Source organism: Populus nigra, chromosome 8, assembly GCF_951802175.1.
Source record: "Populus nigra chromosome 8, ddPopNigr1.1, whole genome shotgun sequence".
Classification (NCBI taxonomy): domain Eukaryota; kingdom Viridiplantae; phylum Streptophyta; class Magnoliopsida; order Malpighiales; family Salicaceae; genus Populus; species Populus nigra.
In genome coordinates, this window is record NC_084859.1 from 18,404,411 (window position 1) to 18,426,941 (window position 22,531).

Sequence of the window (22,531 nt, forward strand, 5' to 3'; positions counted from 1 at the left end):
TGTTTTATACAAGATATAGCAAGATAAATTTTGGATAGAGTTTTGTATGGAGGAAATTATGCTAAGAATTTAGTAAATTCATTAGTTTAATTTAAATATAATATGAAACATGACATGGATGTTATGCATGGTGATAAATTATATAATAAAAAATGTAGTAGCATTGTGGATGCAATCAAGTAAAGCACTCGCGAGATAAAACTATGTTGTATTGATTTGTTTTTTCTTTTAATACCAAATAAATTTAGACTGTTGAAAGAAAAGTGTTAAAAATAAGTTAAATAGCAAATGGTGACAAGGAAAGGAAATAACAATGGACTTAGAATTAAATTTGAAAGTTTATTGTAATACACGGATTAATACTTGTTGATGTAAATAATGTTATTAAAAAAAAATGATCCCATTTTCATGTATGGTGTGTAATATATTGTCTACATTATATGTAAAAAATCAGGGGTGTTATATGTATAAGTTTAAAGGTAATCTAGACAATTATTAAAAGTTAGTTTGATTTTTAAAAAAAATAAGGCTGACATCTTTTTTAAACATTGAGATTATGATATATTTGATTGATTCTAGTAAATTTCAGTTAATTTGTGAAGTTCATAATCTAATTTATAGATTCAAATGGGTTCAATATTTTTTTTAACTGTATGATAAAAAATAAAGACTATTCAAAATTTATCAAACATTGAATGATAAAATAAAAAAAAATAAAAATTTATCAAAAACCCAATGTTGATTTTTTTAAAAAAAAAACTAGGCTAAGCGCGTAAGCCTGAATGGTTGTATTGGGGTTTTAAAAAAAACTATCATTTAAATCTTCTTGTTGAATGGAACTCGCTAACACTAAATATTTTTATTTTTTTTTGTTATAGCAACAATCATTTATTTTATTTTCTTTCGCTATTTTTATGCAATTTTTTCTTTACCTTTTTTAACTCAAATACTGAAAATTAATAAAATAATTTTTTAGATTACAATAAAATTTATCGTAAATTTATGATGAGCCATATATTTTCTCTTATTTTAATTTCAAGGAATTAAACTATAAGATAATATAATTAAAAAAATTGAAAATTAAAAAAAGATGGGCAAAAGATTCACTGCTACTTTATACTTTTTTAAGTTTCTGTTAATTGAAGAATTTCTCTCTAGAGTCTTGATATCTCTAGGTGCCGAATAATCTATCTATATGATTCGGTTCTAAATGCGTTTCATGGTTAAGATACCCTGACATGTTTACGTGTCAGGGTATTTAAAGCATGACCCATAACACTATGTATGTGAGTTGTTTATGTGTCGATGCATTTAAGGCATGGCCAATGATACCCTGACGTGTAATAAAAATTCAAAGTATTTTTTTAATAATGACCAATAATATTATTATTTCTTTTTTAAAAAATCGAGAGTAATTAATAATTTAGTTTCAAAATATTTTATATTTTTTAAAATTTTATTACCCTTTGATTTTATTTTCAAGATATAAAATTTATAAATTCAGTTTTAATCAATATAAAATAAAACATTAGTGCTTGTTTGGAAAATAAATAAAATGCTACAAAAATTTTAAAATTTTGGCTTAAGCATTTTTCATGGATACAGGTCTATTACTATTAACGTTTAAACACAGTAAGAACAATACATGCAAATATAGAAAAACGACAACAATGTAATTAAATAATTGATTGTGTATAAATAATAGAAATATCAAAATCGTACCAGCCGAGAAAGGCACGTATCAGTTTTTTACTGTGCTGGAATTAATATACAATTCTGTGAATTAGAGTATTGTATTTTTTTGTATTTTTTATTTTAATTCTTAAATTTTTACTTTACATACTTTAATTATTTTGAATCCAAATTAGCCTCCATTTGTATATTTGTTTTTGGAGAGACGGTTGGATTGAAAGTTAAATAATCAAAGTGAAAATTTTAGATAACATAGAAGGTGTGTTGAAAATTTTATTAAAATATTTATTTTAATTCTCATGTTTTTAAAATATTAGGTGATTAATTTTTTAAATTTGAAGACAATATATTTTGATGCCTAGCTTCAATTTTTTTTTTTTTGCTGTCTTTTTATGTTGGAAGGAGAGAAAGAGTCACCGAATTCTGATTCAGAGAAAAAAAGTTGTCACTAGAAAAGATTTTGATAATCAAAACGATTGATTTTTGTCTAAAAAAATTTTATATAATAAGGGGGTTATGTTTAGGTGTTTTTTTCACCCTTCAAACACCTAAAACAACATATATAAGCTCAAGAAGAATTTTTGTTTATGATGGATTTCGGGTTTTGAAATGGTTTTTTTGGCTTTTTTATGGCTATGAATTGGTTTAATAAGGTCTCTATGGTCTTTTTTAGATGTTTTAGGTCAACAATGGGTTAAAAATAAGATTTTTCATCGAAAAAACAAAGAACCATATTTTTTCGGCCACTATATTTAGCTGTATTCTAGGTTTCTCATGTGATGCGTTGTCTGCTGACACAGACACTCGACACATTTTTTTTTAAATAACTGAGGTGGATGACATGTCATTCGTCCTCTTCATTTTTTTTTTTAAATAAAAGCTCACGCCTAGGCCTAGCCTTGCAGGCTCATGCATGAGTTGTTGCTTTATTGGGCTGAGCAATGGGCCTGACTTACCAAGCCCAATATTATATTGCCTGTTTTTTTCTTTTAATATATATATTTTTATAGTATGTTTTCAAACAATGCATTATTGGTGTTGTTAAGCCGAGTGTTTAAAAATATTAATTTAATGAAAAATTTGTTAAATAAAAAAAATTTGCTAAATTTGTTTATTATAAAGATAGTTAAATTCCTGGTTAGATAGTTAAAAGTGTAATCTCCAGGACAATGTATTCAAAACTGTAAGAGTTTGTGTAAGAATGCTGAATTAATGAATACAGCTTTGAGAAATTCATCAAAATACTAATGTTATTTCCAACAGTTTTTGCAAGAAAACTCGTGTAAATCACTCTATCAGCCAAAGACACAACCATAGAAGGTGGATTCAATCTAATTTTTTAACTTCTTAGTCAGTTTCAATTTAATCCAAGTTTCCTCTTCATAATTTTTAACAAATTATACAAACGGCACGTAACTTCCGTAGGATTCGGTGTCTCAACATGCGACGACGATGTATTTACCACGTGCCGGACAAAAAGTCTCGGTAACAGACGGTCTTATGAAGACCGTTACTTCTTAAACCCTCTCCTTCATTTTCTCATTAAACCCTAGCTACACCCCTCTTAGATCTCGACAGAACTAGGAAACGGACAGCAAGTCAGCAACAATGGAGTTCTCTCAAGATGACTTTGATCGTCTATTAAGGTTCGAGCACACTCGAAAATCCGCCGAAGCTACCTACGCTAAAGACCCTCTTGATGCCGACGTGAGTACTATATATTCGTTGCACGACGTGTTGTTTCGTTTAATCTCCTGTTAGTTCCTGTTTTTTTCCCATCGTCAATCCTGCTTTTTTTGTTTTTGGAATAGAATTGTCTTTCACTTGATTATTACTTGTGTATGTGCGTTAGATCAAATACAAATCTCCCACCTTGTCCTACATACATATATACAAACATGTTGCTTAGTTTTTGAAGTAAACAAATTATATGCTGGTTATCACTTTAATTTTCTTTTTGCTCACCATTGATGTATTATCATTATGACTAGTGATTTGTTAGCATTAAAAAAGGAGGGTATGCTTTGCAGAACTTGACTAAGTGGGGCGAGGCATTGCTCGAACTATCACAATTTCAAACCGTGGCAGAGGCAAAGAAGATGATAAATGGTACTGTAGTTTCTGTTGTTATAATCACCAATTCATAATTTAGCAAATTTTCTGGGCTTTATGTTATTGGGGCGGTGTCGTAATTTTACAGAGGCTATTTCGAAGTTGGAAGAGGCAATGATGTTAAATCCAACAGCCAATGCAATGTGGTCACTAGGAAATGCCAACACTTCTTATGCATTTCTGACTCCCGATCTTTCTGAGGCAAAAAATTATTTTGACAAGGCAGCTGATTACTTCCAACAAGCGGTTGATGAGGTAATTTTGGAGTTTTTTGGGCTTTGATTCACAGGACATGTTTAAGCATATTAGTTTCTAGTAGTCTTCACTAAGATGTAAGTTATAACTTTTCAATTTTGATTTTCGATACAGGACTCGACTAACGAGCTTTACCACAAGTCTTTGGAAGTTTGTGCTAAGGTATACTTTGCACCTTCCTTCTCATAAAAAAAGTTGAGTGTGAACTGTTGTTTCTTTCAGCGTATTTGGTGGTTTTGAGCCTACCCTGTTAGATTTCTGGTATGAATTTTACTAATTATGCTGATATAGCCCTCTATCTACTAATAAGGTAGAAATCACTTGGTTTTTACATGAAAGTAGTGTCAGTCTTTGGAAGTATGTTCTAAGGTATAATTTGCACCTTCTTTCCTTCTCATAAAAAAATGTTGAGTGTAAACTGTTGTTTCTTTAAGCGTATTTGGTGGTTTTGAGCCCACCCTGTTAGATTTCTGCTATGAGTTTTACTAATTATGCTGATACAGCCCTCTATCTACTAATAGGGTAGAAATCACTTGGTTTTTACATGAAAATAGTGATAGTCTTTGGAAGTTTGTGCTAAGGTATACTTTGCACCTTCCTTCCTTGTCATAAAAAAATGTTGAGTGTAAACTGTTGTTTCTTTAAGCGTATTTGGTGGTTTTGAGCCCACCGTGTTAGATTTCTGGTATGAGTTTTACTAATTATGCTGATATAGTCCTCTATCTACTAACAAGGTAGAAATCACTCATTTTTCTATTGTTGAAAAGCAGAACATACATCTTATGTTCACACATTTTTCAATTTGAGGTGTTTGTTCCAATGGAATAATCAAATAATCAAACCACAAAGATATTATATTGATTATCATCATCACAGCTTCTCCAAATCTTCAATATTTTCCTTGTTATTCTGTGCTTGATGTTCTGAATGAACATTGCAAATCAAGCTTTAGCTTTTTTGAAACTACTTCTGTCTATCCTGATCAAATGAACTCCACTTTTGATCATGTATCGGTACTATTTTTTAAATGTTGTTGACGATATTTTCTCAGGCACCAGAATTGCATATGGAGATCCATAAGCATTCAAGCAGTCAACAGACCATGGGTGGTGAATCTTCTCCTTCTTCAAATGCAAAGGTGAGGAATTTAGGCAGCTCATTTTTTTCGAAGTTCACCCAAGTAAATGGTTGCTTGCTTCTTCCTGTTCTTGAAAAAAAAATGTGTTTTCCTCCTTCCTCTCTCTCCTTTTTTGAAAAAAAAAGGAAAACAGTTAAAGGATTTTTTTTTTATTGCAGCTTAAAATTTCATCATGTATGGGCTTTTCCTCGTACTATACTGTGACTTGGAGTTAGTTTCTTTTTCAAATAAAAGAGAACTGTTGGAAAATATTGGGAATTCAAATTGAAAACCAAGGAGTTTTCTCACTTTAGGATGAAAAAAAATCTAGAAGCAGAAGAAAGAACACTAAAAGTGCTGCATCCTGATTGAAATTAATGCAAAGCCTTCCAATATCTCTACATATCAGCTAAAGAAACCCATAAGAACAGTTCAGAGCTTGATCATCCAGAGTTTGGTGTCTTAAAATGTTGTGTAGCACCTTATGATTTCTGATGGGGGTTCGTGACCAGGCTGAAATAGGAAAGTAACCAAATAACTGAGACAATTTGAATCATTGATATAATTAAATGGCTGAAATTCTTGTGATTGAAAGCCCAAGGGAGATGTTTACATTCTAGTCCACATGCAGTGGTGTAAAGTGAAGTGAATTGTAGTAGCAATGTCCTAGACTCGGTGATGACAGAGAAATCATCCTTGGAATATAGAGTTAAATTAGTTCTTAGATCACCTTGTTGGTTGTACAACAACTCCCCCCCCCCCCAAAAAAAAAAAAAAAAAAGAAGAAGAAAAAGAGAGAGAAAAAAGTCTGGAGTGCAAGCCCTCTTAAATATGACAAAAAATCAGCAAAAGTTAACTTAGATGTGTATCTGAAGAATCTGCTGTGTGTTCTTACACTGCCTTGGTTGTACCTTTCCCCTCTCCCCAAAGTCTCAAGCTAACAAAAAATTGGCAAGAGTCAACTTTGTTGTTTAATAAGAGTTTCTGTGCTTTAAATTCAGGTGCCTTACTATCTGCTTTCCACATTTGTTTTCTTATTTTTTAGAAAAAGAATTCCAGAGAAGTATTTAGCAAATTAGCATGAGGCATTGTTAGTTTTTAACCCTGTTTTGTTATTTGCGAGTTTCCACATTTGAATTAAAGTCTCCAATGTGCTGTAATCTGAGTTCAGTCAGCATTTTTCTTGCAAATTAATTTAAAGTAGATGATAAAGAGTCCTCTAGTTTCAGCTGGAGTGTTTTCCTTCATATTCTCTTTCTTTTCTCTTATTCTTCCAAATCACGTGATATAGAATGTAACACAAGATATTTATGTGCACACCATATCCACTACTTTATGGTTTACAACAATTATGTCCTGCTTGCCCTCAATGGAATGGTGCGATGTAGATTGTGGCCCTGATGTACAACTGCTGCCATTGTACATATGGATTGTTGAAACAATTTTAATGAATCGACTCTAATGCACGGACTCCAAATTGGCTCTACACCATGCATGCTGTTATGTACATGCTATTCATGCATATATTTGTAGCTCATGGGTTCTTTCCTTGCACGCTTAACTTACGCTTATGGTGGAATGTATCTGATTTCACTTATCCAATGCTAGGTTGGTCAATCAAGTTTATTTAAGTCCTTTGGATAAGTAAAACCTGATGTAAGCGTTTCCTATTGCCTAACTTCACAAAATAGTAAAAAAATTGAGCCTAAACTATTCTCTTTATTCTAGTTAAAGCTCCATGTGATTTCTTGTTGTGATGGATGCCACTAGTTTGATGTGACATGAGGTTCTTGACATGCCAATTCCCTAAAAATTTACAGAAGCACATCAAATCCATAGTTTGTAATGCAGCTTAAGTAAGATATTTTTGTGAGTGTTTGGTTCTGGAAGTGATGGTTGGCCATGAGTTAATATGGATTCACGCACATTTTATACCATCTCACACGATTACTATATATTTTTTAAAGCATCATCAGACATTTCTTTGTCAATCCTGTTTCAGGGCTCCAAGAAGAAGGCAAACAGTGACCTGAAGTATGATATATTTGGATGGATTATCCTTGCAGTTGGAATCGTTGCATGGATGGGGATTGCAAAATCCCATGTTCCTCCTCCTCCAATATAAGCATTAAGTGAAGATGCCAATATCTTTTCAAGAATGTTCAACTAGTGATCACAATATTCCTACTGGAAGGCATGTATATTCCAGTTATACATGTGGTATGCTATCCGCATGTTGATCTTGACCTTTCATTTTCTTTATTACTTATTCGGTTAGAATTATCATTTCTTGCAAATTTTAGTTATATACATCTGTTGACAGTCTTTCAAGCTTTTCTTGTTTCCCTCTTACGTCCATTTGCTCGGGTTGTTTGATGTCATGAAGCCATCCTGCTCCTGGTAAGAAAGTGATGCGGCTTATAACATTGTTAAATGCTAGGGTTCTCAGGCTTCAAGGTTATATATCTAGACCTAAGCTATAGAGAAATTTAGAGAAAACTCCATAGTGTTTTATTAAAAGTCTAAATAATAGGTTTTCTCTTAAAATAAATTAGACATTCCTATTTATATTTATATTGGTACTAAAATTCTTTATAAAAAAGAATTTCTAATTAAAACTTAACTAGTTAATAGAATTTATCTAACATTAAGATTTTTAAATAGTGAAATACTAATTAAATTAAAAGTTCTAAGCTAAATAAGAAAAAGAATACAAATAAAATAAGATAAATAAAAACAATCTCGCATGGAAACTTTCTAAGTCTTATTTAAAAACCTTTTCAATCTTTGTCATCATGAAATTTTAATTCAATAAAAAAATAGAGCCTTTAGAATTTTTTATAGAAATTTTAGCTTATTCTAACAGTAGGATTAAAAGTTATGTTTGATTTATCAAATTGTGTTTTGAACTCTTTTTAAATTCTTCAAAATCTAAAAATCTTTACCATTAATAAAATAATAATAATCTATTTTCTTTATCTACCCAAAGTAAAATCTATTCATAATCTTGTATAAACTCCAAAATTAGTGATTGTCTTAAATTTTGCTAAGATAAAATTAAAGGAATACTAATATGAGTTCTAAAGTCTAGAAATTCAAACTGCTCTTCTCTAGCACCATAAGAACAAAGTTTGTGTACGACAACTTCTGTTTTTTTATGATAAGAAACCTTGTTGAAATAATGGTAAGCTTTTAACTCTGATTACCATTTTATAAATTTTTTCTTTGAAAACCTCCCATCATAGAATAAAATTTCATCAAAATTTCAGGCAAGTCCCTTTTCTCTTCATGATCTTTTTGCACAATACCCATTAGCCGAGCTAAATCTACTATGGTTTGCTCCAAACGGTCTAGTTTCTGCTCTTGAGCTCGCATAGTGCCCCAGAGAGCCTCCTCTCCTGCATCATAGAGTGAGTTGCTATTGTCTCCGTCTATTAAAGAGGCTAACCTACTTTGATATCAATTAACACGATGTATAACGTAGTTAAAAATTAGGATTCTTAAATTCTAAGGTTATAAACCTAAACTGTAGAGAAATTTAGAGAAAATTTTCAAGTGTTTTATTAAAAGCTTGAATAATAGTCATTTTCTTAAAATAAACTAGGCATTCTTTATATTTATATTAGTAATAAAATCTTTTATAGAAAAGGACTTCTAATTAAACTTGCCTAATTAATAGAATTCATCTAGCATTAAAATTTATAAATAGTAAAATACTGAATAAATTAAAAGTTTTAAGCTAAATAGTAAAAAAAATCCAAATACAATAAGGTAAATAAAGATAATCCGCACAACAACTTCCAAACCTTATTTGAAAGCTTTATCAATCTACAATCATCATGAAATTTTAACCTAATAAGTAGAGCCTTCAGAATTTTTTGTAAAAATTTCAGCTTAATTTAACGGTTAGATTAAAAGTTATGCTTGATTTATCAAATTGTGTCATGCACTTTTTTTAAACTCTTCAAAACTTAAAAATTTTAACCATTAATAAAATAATACAATAAACATTATTATTATTATTATTATTATTATGTCAGGAAGAAATTTCCCACGTCAGAAAGGTCTTTGAAATTCATTCCATTGTGTCGGTCTTAAGTTTGGTGTCATGATGCGTGTATTCCAACCATGTATTACTTGGACCTGAACTCTTACGGATTTAGAATTCAGTGGTTCCATTTTTCTTCGATGAGAATAAAATTCAATATTATAGGTCGGGGGGAAACCGCTCCCCCATCACAGAGAGTTTAAGAGGAGAGATTTAATTCTTTATCTTTTGATTCTTATGTGAACACTATTGGGGCTTGACAAATGGATTTTTGACTGTCGTAAGAGGCATGCATACACAGAATGACAGTGCAAAATCAGGAAGCCAAATGGCTATGAGGAAATATTCTCTTATACAAAGAAAAAAAATTGGCCATCATAGTGCCGAAACATACATATATGAATACAGGTACTCCCTCCTTGCTCCTTGCTCCCCTCACACCAAAGCTTATCTTGACCTTCAGTTGGACATCCACATAATAAAATAAATAACATGTGATGAAGTTGTTCTGATTCTTGTAGCAGCCTCTGTTTACTAGATACTGTTCAATTTCTTGAAATGTTGTCATTGCGACATAATCTGAATCTGATAGATTCTGATAAGTTATAGAATTCTTCAATGGTTTTGTTTTGTCATGTATTATTCTGTGCTTTTGGTTGTTACATTTCATAATGCACATGGGAATTCCTTTTTGATTCCCAATGTTATATCTTTGCTCTTTTTATTCCCTCGATTAAAAGCTTGAACCATGCATATCCTGTGCAGTATCATGCAATTGCCCTGATGATTGGTGTACGGATGTAGATGTGATCAACAATTTTTATGTAACAAAAAATCGTGTCTAATCTTGTTTCCTTTTAACTTCTCCCTTTCTCTGGACCATTTTGCTTACCACCATTTTAATTTTTACGTGGCTAAGTATCTAGCTCTATATTCATTATGAATACATCTTTTGTTTGAGAAGTTCTCCATGATCCACCAAAAGAAGAGAGAGTTGTAACTTGTAACCGTGGCCATTTAATTATAGCTTATTTTATTTCAATCTTTCCCTATCAGGCTTCCACCCTTGTTCTCAGTGGGATCCAATTGTGTAGGCAATGGCTTCTTTCTTCTTTCGTAAAAAAATACTCATTTAATTTACAAGTTAGAGTATTTAAATAACCATTGAAATTATGTTCACTGATTATTTATCAGATTTTATTGGCTGACCCGCTGCTTGGTGTTTCATCATGTGCTTATAATTTGGCTCCTCGTTTCTTTATTGTAGTCCATAAAAAACCTGAGTTATTTAAGTTCTGACCACAATTCTGGCTTGATTTTGAATTTTATGCCGAGATATAGGATTTCAAGATGTCACCCCATGTTTTGGTTTGTCTTGCAGGTCCAGTTAGTTATTGTTTAGCTTAGCATGCTGCTGTTGCAATTACTTGTATTCTATGCAGGTATCATAGTGATGATCACTTTTGACTGCTTGTAGTATTGGCTTGGCTAGCAATAGGATCCTCTTTCTATCTCCTTAGGGTGCTATTGTAATGGATAGTTAAGAATTTGATGCTAATTTTATGATTCCTTGGTGGAATCAGGATTATCTTGCTGCTTGAGGTCCACCACTCTCTTACTGGAATGTAGTGGGGATAAGCTGGCAGATTCATGTTGGACACCTTTCTATTAGTGGAAAGAAATCTCACTATGAAAGAATCAGGGTTTGTGCCTTTTATGTTCACGAGGTAGCTAGTGAGTGCTATGATAATGCTAAATTAATCAGAAGTTAACTAAGCATTCCACTTTGATTAGCTGTATTGGATATCTTTTTAGGGATGCTCCCAGAAGGTGTGAGAGAAACATTTTTGGATATCTTTTTAGGGATGCTCCCAGAAGGTGTGAGAGAGACATTTTCTGCCGCAAAGACACCTTACTTTTGTGGAGTTGTTGACTCCACCCTCTTTTATAGGTTTATTGGTGAAATATGTAATGGTAGCTTGTCTTATTTTATATTCTGCAACACCTAACTGGCCTTTTTGTGGTTCTTCCATCCAGTAGGTGATGGAGAAGCAATACAGGACTTAGTGGGGGTGTTTCTTATTACCTTCTGCTACCTTCTGCTCTCCTTTAACAAAGCTGAGCACTCACTATCCAACTATATTCTATATACCATTGCTTTGTTCTGAAGGATAGAACATGCAGTTATATGAATGCTTTTTGTGAAGAGAAGCATAGAAACTAGTAGATGTTTGCACTCTGAAATGCTTCTGTTGGCATAAGTTTATCCCTCCATGATTGTGGTTTGTCAAGAAAATAATGGGAGAGAGTGGTTGTATGCATGCTGAAGACTACTGATTTGTGGACTAGAAGAGTGGCGAGGAGTTAGGTGGAGATGATATTTGCACCTTAATTAAGCAGGACTGTGTGAAGATTTTTGAATCTGATCAACTTTTGCATTTATTTTTTTATCAATTTACTTGATCATTGGTTGTTCTTGCTTGTATTGTGCCTGCAATTCATCTCCCGTTAAGTTTTAAAACTAGCTGGGACCAAACCATACAGAGCTTTCTCTCAATGTTGTTTGGCCAAATCTGCGAGGCATTGGATTATTCTGGACTGCCCCGTCTTTTGGCCCTTTCCTCACCGACTATTTTATCCAATCTTTGTTGGTGGTAGGGCATCCATAGGTTACTATTTAATTCGATAATTTCTTCATAGGTCAACTACAGCGGATCGTTGTCTTATTGCAGAAGCAGTAGGGACATGCAGTTAATAATTCAGACAGCATCTGTATGGGTTGGCTCTTGGTTGGTTCTCGGGATCCTTTATGTATGTTACTCGTGTACATGACTAGTTGGTCTGGTTAGCTTGATCTGTGAATCATAGCTCTGAGCTGTGCAGATGATTTGTAGCGGTGTATATTTGTAGTAATTTTGGCCGACATTTTTTACCAGTAATCCCAATCCTCTTTCAGAGAAGTGAATGGCCACATGAAGGGAAAAAAGGCATGGTTGCGGGTAAATCTAAAATATTGTTATTGTTGATTCAAGATTTTCTTTTTTAAAAATTAAAATTACATTGTTTTGAATTTTTTTTTTAAATCAAACCAAGTCATATTCAAGTTTTGTTCAGGTTATGGATTGATTTACCGGGTTGTTAAAATCAACTTTCAACTAGTTCAGTATAAAATTCCATCTGAGTCGGGTTTTGAATTAATAAGATAATGTGAATGTGGATGTGGATGTGGATATTTGGTTCATCATAAGATATCGAGTTAACTCATAAACCAAGCTAAAATGAGTTTAGTAACCGTGGTTGGTCAGAAAGGACGACCAAAGCTCCATTTCGAAATTTGGAGTAGGTGAGGAATAATTTGGAAAGAAGGTAATGATTTTGGCATACGTGGGTGATACCCAAAACAGAAGCATTGCCTTTATGCCTGTCCCCTGTGGATGTCAAATATTTTAGGTGAAAAGAATGGTTGCGTCGGCCACCTCGAAGTTCTTCACAGAATCTGTCCTGTTCGAAGATTTGTGTTGTGGCGTCCATTTAAGAAACTAGCAGTTTTTTATTTTAGTTCACAAACGTTAAATTTTCGAATAAACTCGCTAAGCATCGTTTGGGGTTTTTATTTTTGCTTATTTATTTATTTATTTTAAAGCCACCAAAAGCCACTGTGATGGCATTAAAAATTTTGACAATAAATTGTTGGATTTTTACTTTGTTTTTTAGAATTACTATATTTAGTTTTTAAACATTTTGACAATCGAATTATTGGCTTTTTACGATTTAAAAAACAAATAATTACGAATCCTTAAATCTTTTTATTTATTGGATGGCTCTTAATTTGACAGAGATATGTTACGTATAAGATATATATATATATATATATATATATATATATATATATATATATACAAGAAAATTTCCTACACAACCCAAATGTGTTGGAAGCTATAGCTAGCCTCCTGTCAAGGAATGAAAAAATAATCGGAACGACGGGGTTGGGGATCCTAGATGTATAAATGGAGGTAGGACGCCTGAATGGTTGTCATTTTCTTGCCGCCAGGAACGTTTATTAATATGTAGATGTTGAAATTATATTAAAATAACATATTTTTATTTTTAAAAATTTATTTTTATATCAATACGTTAAAAATATTTAAAAATCATTTCAAACTAAAAAAAATAAAATTTTAAAAATACGATTAATCCCCAATGTTAAACAGGTTGTCGGTCGCAGTGTAGAGGATTACTTTCAAGTGGTGGCACCATTACTGAAAAATGACAAACTATACTGGAATTCCTACCCCTCAATGATTCTCTCTTTAATTATTTATTTATTTTTCTTTTCGAGATGGATTCAGAAAATATCTTGTGTAGAGGACTTTTCCTGCCTTCACATGATCTTCTCTGCTCCTGTCGGCAACTAACGGGACGTTGTTCAAAGGAAAGGTCGTGCATATGGAAATCGAATAATTAATGAACAAATATGGTAAGAAGAGACTCTTAGGTGAGTCTAGTAGTCACCACTCTACGTCATGAAACAATTAATTATATCTTATTTTATTGTTCTATATATCTCGATAAACATTTTTTTTCTTTTTTTGTAAAATTAGAACATGAGAAGGTGTTATTGGCATGCATGCTAGAAAATTTTGCAATAAAGACCATTTTGTTCATTGAAATAAGACAATAATGGCAAAATGATCATCTTTTACCGTTGCATGCAAAAAATGTCAAGGATTAATATTTTTCTAATACTTAAAGGGATTAATTAGATGGAGTAAAGATCTTGTCTATATATATATATATATATATATGTATATAAACCTAGATAGACATGCTTTATTATATTATCTATAAACAAAGTCGATAAACACGAGATTCATAGATAAAATCATGTAAAAAATATACACAGTTACGTATCAAGCAAGAATTATTATATTTTTTTTTTCATATATGTATAATTTTTTAATTTTTAGATGAAATATTTCATCAACATTTGTATATTTAGTTCATCAGCATAATTTTTACTGATGGGTTTATAAATGGTGATTTTATCGATGATTTTTGTCAATATTTCAAGTTATACATCACGAATCTTGAAATTTATTTAATAATTGGATTCTGCTTCCTAGGATGAAATAAGTTTTTATTTTTTACATTGTGCATGCATACCTTTTTCTCGCACCTTGGATTTTGCATGCAATTATTAGGTTCTTAGAATGATGAACGTGTCTGGCATGAATTTCTAGGAACACGAGCGAGCGCGTACAGTAACACTACCCGACTTATTTCATCCTCGGAAGCAATAATATCTTGTCTGCGAATTAGCACTCCCCTCGGTCGTTCCAGTTCAATACATGAGATAAAATATAGGTTTCCGTACACCATCGAGAGTTCTTAATTATGTCAACTTTATCAGTGCCTCTGAAAGTTCAATTCCCTCATCATTTTTAGTCAGGACATTTAATCGGGGGGCTGACAGGGGCAGGCCTGTATATTTATTTTTTTCCAGCTTTTTCTCTAATAAATTAGATTTTTATTTTAAAAATATATATATTTTTTAATTTTGACCATCGAGAGTTCTTTTTATTTTGTTTTGTTTTCTATAGAGTTATTACAATTTTAAATAAACATCTTAACTTTGGGTTTATGATTAATTTTATGAGTATCTATTTTTTTAACATATAGTTAAATAGAAATGATTTCATAAAAAATCATACTATTAAACTTCATGGAGACCATGACCTGATTTGCAGGTTTGGCGAGGTAACTAGGTTTAACTTGGTTTACGGGTTTAGCAGAGTAATCTTTTGTTTTTTGTTTAATTGAACTCAATTTTATGATCGTTTTTTTTAATCATACAGTTAAAAAAATAATTTTTAAAACCATGTTATCAACCTCCATGGAGTCCATGAATCATTTTACGGGTTTGGCGAGGTAACTCAGGTTGTTTCAATTTGCGGGTTTGACATGATAACTTTTTTAAATTATTTTTTGTTTTATATATCATTCTTCGACATTGAGAGTGGTTTTGAGTTTCATAATTTGTTTCATTTTTCTTCTAAGAGGTTATCAGTTTCTTGACAAATATCCCGGTATGGGTTGATGTTTAATTTTGTTACCGTATGGATAAATAAAGAATAGCTTACTGTAGTGTTATTAAGTTATTAATTTTAGTGGAGTCCATGGCCCAATTCACTTCATTCTTCAATATTTAATTATTAAAAAATAGGCTTCATGATTTATTATGGTTTGCTTATTGTAGTGTTATTATGGTCTTAAACAAATATCTTGACATTATGTTAGTGCTTGATTTTGCGAACATATATATTTTTATCATATAATTAAATAAATTTTGTTTTAAAAAAACAAAGTTATTAAAACTAGTAGAGTTTATGCCTCGGGACGCAAGTTAACCGGGATCGATCTAATGTCTTAATAGTTAAAACAACTTGTCACGTTGAAATTTTGTTGAAAGCTAAACAATGTTTTTATAGGTCATACAAGTACGTTGTCTTCGTATCTATAAAGTTAATTGTTTCGTATTAGAACAACTCTCATACAATTTAATTTAAAGTTTAAGCCAAATAAAGAGTTGGACCGAGAGATTTAAAAAATAACCTATTTAGCAAAATTTAATGACATTGTCATAAAAAGAAAAAAAGAAAAAAAAAAAAGAGAGATTAGTATATATGGAGTGCTGACCAATCAACTATTTTCTCTTAAACCCTGTAACCCAAAATTTTATCGTGTCCAAGGAAAAGTCTATAGATTCATTAGTCTCGTGTAAGGACCACAGCTCAAAGTTAAATAAGTTAGGTATGCGTCCTCTAATTACTTATATATATTCTCCACGTAAAATATTCTGGCCTTGACCTATATCATGAGTTGAAAACTTGGAAATGGATCTTCCTGGAAACAAAAACCAAGTAGAGATAAGATCAAGTTTAACACATGGCATTCTGGCTGCCACTTCTTGGCAAATGGGGCATCATTCGACAAGTACCCAAACACTTTATTGATTCGATTCAGTGTGATGCATTGCATAAAATAAAATTCAGGGGACTTGATTGAGAAAACCTCAAAACTTGGGGCACTAACTGTGCAATATTACAATTAACTTTCTTCGTCCTTTTATTTTATCTTGTTCCATCTCTATCCTCTTGAACTTGTAAACATGTGATGATATCTGATAATTAAAAGTACTAAATAAACAGCCTGAAAAGCTTTAAGAAGGGGTTTGCCACCAGATTCATTTAGCAATTTAATGAGATCGTGGTGAGATCGAAAATCTTTGAAATTAAATTAAAACAATTAATTTATAACAGAAAGAGCTAGCAAGAGCAGTTTAACTAGGTGGCATGTCCATATCAGTTATTACTTGTGTTTCCAGCTGGTTTTCAACATGTCAAGGGAGTTTTTTGAGCTTGTCAAAATAAAAAATAACATTAATTTACCTACAAAATTGGTAGTATTTACGTAATTAATTCATTCACTGTCAGAAAATTGTTCATCACCAATGGAGTTATTGACAAAATTAACTTTTGAAATCTGTGACTTAAATTTTCTGAGGTTATGTTAAATCAGTAAACCCCCACGCATCCAATAGCTAGCCTTCATTTATCTTATCCCTTCCTTCACCAAACCGAGACAGCAGCTTAACCCCACCCCATTCGAAGAGTCCATCTCTTCCTCCTTATCTTCTCGGCGTCATGCAGCAGCGACAACAGCAGCAGCAAAACTCCCTGCTTTGCCTTTGTTTTTGTTGGTTAATTGATCAAACAATGTTCGGCTTATATAATTAGGTGTTTATGATTTTAATTTGTAAATTATTGTTGTTTCTATGCTATAAATTAGACTAGATGTCACCCTAATTTTGGTGTATCGTATGGAATTTTATGTGATCAAGTTAAGTTAGTAAATAGATCAAAGTCACGTAGCCTGCATACTAAACTTATATAGACAACATAAGATTATAGTTTAAGCATAGAAGATCCTAAAAAGTATATTATTACATGCAAAGCCAAAAAAATAATTAAAAATAAACATATGTAAGTTTAAGATAATAATAACTTGTTGTTGTTAATGATTAATCATTTGTCTTTTAAATTTTATTGCTTCTCATTAATTATGATATTAATTTTCTAGGATTTCAACAACTTTTTATTTAGATACACTATTAAATAAGGTTAAAGAAGATGAGAAATTGAATCCCAACAACTACCTACCAAGATGGGAACTTAAACACTATTTTAGGGAAGTAAAAGGTAGGCAAAATAAGTTAGAAAGTTGTAGAAGAGAAGACTAGAGAACTATTGTAAAAATGTTTAGAACATCTCCCCTTTAATCCTTATTTATGTTGATTTTGAAACCAAAATTAATGAAGAAATAATAAAAAAATAATTGTTTTTAGATTTAAAATCATATGTTTTTCCTTTGAAAAGCTGATTAGAAAAATAAAAAAGATTGATTGTTCAAACTCTTTATTCATGTGTTAACAAAAACGATTCTTTATGAGCCAAAAAATCACTCTATAATTACCCAAATTCAAATCCAAAATATATTAACAAAAAATAAACTAAAACCCAAGACCTGATCTGGTGTCTGATGCCCGAGCCCAAGCCAAGCTTGCAAGTATAGATTAACTCATACTATTTTATTAAGGTTTATTTATAACTCATCAACTTCTCACTATATAAACTACAAGAAAATTTTACTTTTTTATACCCGAGATAGAGAATCTTGAGTTTTATAAAAGCATGCCTATCAAAGATTTTTTTATATTAATTTTTTATTCATCCATAATTTTTTTAATCATATTAATATTTCATATTAATGAATTTTTATTGGATAACTATTTTCAATAAAGTTTTAACCCTAACAATGTGGACTTCACTATAAATTTGACTTTAAATTGTGAATATTAATCATATTTTATTAAAACAAATTCCAACACTTATAAGTGTTTGTGTGCATATTATTATTGTTATAGAGAAGCTAGGATGTCGTTAGAATTTTGATTTGTTGATTCCAATTTGAAAAGCCAGGGGTTGGTTTGGATCCGGGGGGGAATTGAGTATAGCATGTGTTATTTCAATAATTACTTGAGATTATAAGCTTAATTGTATTTTGAATAGAAAGATGAATGGTAATTTTAGGTTTAGGAATTAATTTATTATGAATATTTTAGGATGGGATTTTAAGGGAACTGGTTGATCAGATAAAAAGGAAAAGTGATGAATTATTGGCCACTCATGAGTTTTCTGTTATGCGACAACGAGTGGAACAAATGAGAACTACCATTAAAGCTACAGTAAGCTTTTCTCCATATTATCCCTCATACTCTACAGCTCCTCCATGTTTTATGTGATCAAATTGTATTATATATGAGATCTAATTAATTTGGTGCAATTCTAGGACTGTAAGGAGCAAATATGTTTTTCAGCCCTGTCAAATATTTAATTAGGATGTAACTACCTTGTTAAATATATGTTTTAAGTATATTTTTATGTGTTTGGGATATAGTTTATTTTTAAATTCTTTGATTGAATATTTTGTATATTTTTTTTAATTAACGTGGGTGTCCGAACCAGTTTGTGTGCACCTCGACTAAATCTCATGGGTCCTGAAGTTAACGATCATGTAAACCTCCAGTGGCCATCATATTAGTAACCATATGGCTCGAATCTGAGACCACATAAAGAATAAATTTTTTAGTTCCAAATTCTTACTACTAACGACCTATTAGATGATTAATATTTTGTATATTTGTTTTGATTTGAAGTGAGTGGCACATTAAAAATGGTTGTGAATATGGACCAGTGTGGTACATATTATAATATTCTATTAATGCATGTAATGCAGAAAAAAATTAACAATAAAATAAAATTTTAGGATAGATGATATATAAATTCATGATGGAATCTCAGATGAAAAAATATTTTTGAATATATGTTTTTTCTTGACGAAAAGTTTTTATTTCTTAAGATATTTTGTCAGAGAAAAAATATTTTTGACGGAAACTCTCATGAAATATGAATAAAAAATTAAGGTTAGGAAAATCTTACCAGTGATTCTTTAACTGTTTTTTTTTCCCGATAAAATCTTTGAAGAAAATGAGATTACACCGATGAGTTTTGCTTGGCCACCAAACAAGGTCAGCAAAGTAGGTGGCCACATAATTTTACCAGAATAAACCTTCCACATGCTATAAATAGACCCACATGAGATCCAATCCATGACAAAAGTCCATCTGTAGACAATTCTGATTGCTTTTCTTCAAAGAAAGACCCTTTTTGCCAATCATCACTCCCCAGATAACAGTTTCTGATATGAAGTCCATACCAGCAAACCTTTCTTCCATACTATTTTGCTTAGCTGTCATCACCCACCAAACTCCATGGCCTGTTGCTCTCCTTTTATTCTCGTTATCCTCTTTCTTTGCTTTCTCTCTAAACTATTGGTTAGTCCCTGGAGGTTTTGCATGGAGAAACCATCACGACAATCAAAACCCTTCAAGATTTCGTGGTCCAATTGGGTGGCCTATATTGGGCACTTTACCCCAAATGGGTTCACTTGCTCATCGAAAATTAGCTAGCATGGCTGCCTCATTAGGGGCAACTAAGCTTATGGCATTCAGTTTAGGCTCAACTCGTGTGATAATTAGTAGCCATCCAGACACAGCCAGGGAAATCCTATGCGGGTGCTCTTTCGCTGACCGTCCTATTAAGGAATCAGCTCGTTTGTTAATGTTTGAGCGTGCCATTGGCTTTGCTCCTTCCGGAGACTATTGGCGACACTTGCGTAGAATTGCGGCAAATTACATGTTTTCCCCGAGGAAAATCTCTGCTCTAGAGCCACTTAGGCAACGTTTAGTTAATGAAATGGTGGCAGAAGTGAGAGAGGAGATGAAGGAGAGACGGGTTGTTGTGTTAAGAGACATATTGCAGAAAGGTTCATTAAGTAATGTATTAGAGAGTGTTTTTGGTAGTGATGTCTCTATAGAGAGGGAGGAGTTAGGGTTCATGGTTAAAGAAGGATTTGACTTGATTGCAGAATTTAATTTGGATGACTATTTTCCACTAAGGTTTTTGGACTTTCATGGAGTGAAGAGAAGGTGTTGTAAGTTGGCTGGCAAGGTTAATAGTGTTGTGGGTCAAATTGTGAAGGAAAGAAAAAGAGCTGGAGACTCAAGGAGTGGAAGTGACTTTCTTAGTGCTTTGCTATCCTTGCCTGAGGAAGACCAGTTGAACGAATCAGATATGGTGGCTCTTCTATGGGTAAAAGACTCTCCCTTTCTCTTGGCTAAATCTTAAAAAGTAAATTAAACTAATATTTGACAAAATAAATAAATATATTTTACAGTGCAAATATTGCAAAAGGGAATTATAAAGTTGTGTTATGTAAAATAAATAAATTATTGTTTAAGCTTTAAAAGCTGGGGAGAATTGGATGGTTTCTCATCTAAAATCTGAGGAAGATTATAGTAGAACAATTTATCTTAATTTTGTAATTAAATCTGAAAGAAACTATGCTCTTAATTTTCTTTGAATATACTTATCGAAGACGATTTTATTTAATTTTATGAATTATAAAAAACTCAAGGGAAATTTCGTAAATATTAAATGTTGAGACACTACTCTCAATAGTGATATATTAATTATTGGTGAATTTGTTTTTCCAATCTGAAATATATTTTCATAATCTTTTATAAGCAGCAACCTCTTTTATTCCTCAATTATTACCACTAGCTAAGGTCATTCGTTGCACGAGATCCTTTTCAGTCTTCTCTTTTGACAGATTCTTAACGTAGATATTGTTGCTGGATACAGATTTTGTTGGTGTTTTGTTTCGTTCTACAACGATCAGTTTCTGTTGATATTTGAAAAAGCTAAGGATTTTAAAAGGTTCCTTGTCTTTTTGCTACGTTTTCTAGATTCCAAAGGAAAGGAACCATCGTCATCTTAGGGCTCACCTCCAAGCTTCATAAAAGTTATTTAGATACTTGTTAGATTATACTGTATCCAAATATCTGGCAAATATCATCTCATTTTACCTACGTTTTTCCACACTTGTTACCAATTGACATGTGGTTGCTGGTTTCCACGTTTTTCATTGTTCTTTCTACCTGTAATCCTAACTGTACAAAGGACCAAATGGAGAAGATTTTTAATTCTATGTGCCAAGAGGATCTCACTGGGATGATTTTGTTGTGGGACAATGTAACACAGGAGATGATATTCCGAGGAACAGACACGGTTGCTTTGCTTCTCGAGTGGATAATGGCTCGGATGGTGGTGCACCCAGAAATCCAAGCAAAGGCCCAGGAGGAGCTTGACACGTGCATTGGCAGCCACAGGGAGGTGCAAGATTCTGATGTCCCTAATCTCCCCTACCTCCGAGCAATAGTCAAAGAAGTCCTGAGATTGCACCCACCTGGCCCACTACTCTCGTGGGCCCGCCTAGCCATCCATGATGTGCACGTGGACAAAACGTTCATCCCTGCCGGCACAACAGTGATGGTTAACATGTGGGCCATAACACATGACCCTTCCATTTGGAGGGATCCATGGTCCTTCAATCCTGACCGGTTCATTGAAGAGGATGTGCTGATTATGGGCTCCGATCTAAGGCTCGCACCATTTGGAGCAGGGCGCAGGGTGTGTCCAGGCAAGGCACTTGGGCTAGCCACGGTGCACCTATGGCTCGCACGGCTTTTACACGAGTACAGATGGTTACCCGCAGAACCCGTGGATCTTTCTGAGTGTTTAAGGCTCTCTCTCGAAATGAAAAGGCCACTGGAATGTCATGTGGTTGAACGACGGAGCAAAGTCACGCAATGAAGCTACTGGTTTCGATCAGAAATTAAACTTCGCAGGACCTTTTCAGGCGAACCGTGTGGTGTGTTTAATTGTAAATTAAGAATGTATCTCTCTTCTAGATTGTGTAAAGTGGTTGTTGATGTCAGTGTGTTTGGTGCGTGAAGCATCACGCTACTAAACACACGTAGAATGTGTACTAAGAATGCTTTTGTTTGAGCGATGCGTCGCATTAATAAACGGGTCTCAGGTTTCGACTTTCTAGAACGGTTGAAACTTAGTCATGATCTCCTCGATCATGTCTGCCAGCCAAAAAAAAACATTTGAATTAAAAAAACTTAATTAAATAAGATATCAAAAAATAGTTTTATTATAATTTTTAATAAAACCAGAAGGCTAATGGAAAATTATGTTTGCTCTCTCAAGATGCTGCTTCCTGAAGGTGTAGTTGGTAGTATATTTTTCAATCGATACTGGCAAACTTGCCCACCTTTAAAT

The 22,531-nt window shown here is 32.5% G+C and overlaps 2 protein-coding genes across 2 annotated transcripts; both read left to right on the forward strand.

Annotated features, from left to right (window-relative positions):
* Positions 1-3,146: 3,146 nt before the first annotated feature.
* On the forward strand, positions 3,147-7,507 carry LOC133701230 (mitochondrial import receptor subunit TOM20-like). Its single transcript, XM_062125072.1, has 6 exons — positions 3,147-3,399; positions 3,723-3,801; positions 3,893-4,059; positions 4,174-4,221; positions 5,111-5,197; positions 7,179-7,507. Exons 1-6 carry the CDS (start codon positions 3,301-3,303, stop codon positions 7,299-7,301), a joined length of 603 nt encoding a protein of 200 aa, XP_061981056.1. The 5' UTR covers positions 3,147-3,300; the 3' UTR covers positions 7,302-7,507.
* Positions 7,508-19,437: 11,930 nt separating this feature from the next.
* On the forward strand, positions 19,438-22,300 carry LOC133701264 (cytochrome P450 78A4-like). The gene is made up of 2 exons (XM_062125123.1): positions 19,438-20,494; positions 21,446-22,300. Exons 1-2 carry the CDS (start codon positions 19,547-19,549, stop codon positions 22,055-22,057), a joined length of 1,560 nt encoding a protein of 519 aa, XP_061981107.1. The 5' UTR covers positions 19,438-19,546; the 3' UTR covers positions 22,058-22,300.
* The last annotated feature ends 231 nt before the right edge of the window (positions 22,301-22,531 follow it).

What these genes read in the sequence shown, in the direction of transcription:
- LOC133701264 (XM_062125123.1), top strand. Translation starts at nt 19,547, where the DNA reads ATGAAGTCCATACCAGCAAACCTTTCTTCCATACTATTTTGCTTAGCT. An exon ending in ATATGGTGGCTCTTCTATGG is followed by an intron (nt 20,495 to 21,445) that starts GTAAAAGACTCT and finishes AATGTAACACAG; the next exon opens with GAGATGATATTCCGAGGAAC.
- LOC133701230 (XM_062125072.1), top strand. Translation starts at nt 3,301, where the DNA reads ATGGAGTTCTCTCAAGATGACTTTGATCGTCTATTAAGGTTCGAGCAC. An exon ending in TCCAACAAGCGGTTGATGAG is followed by an intron (nt 4,060 to 4,173) that starts GTAATTTTGGAG and finishes TTTTCGATACAG; the next exon opens with GACTCGACTAACGAGCTTTA. An exon ending in CTCCTTCTTCAAATGCAAAG is followed by an intron (nt 5,198 to 7,178) that starts GTGAGGAATTTA and finishes ATCCTGTTTCAG; the next exon opens with GGCTCCAAGAAGAAGGCAAA.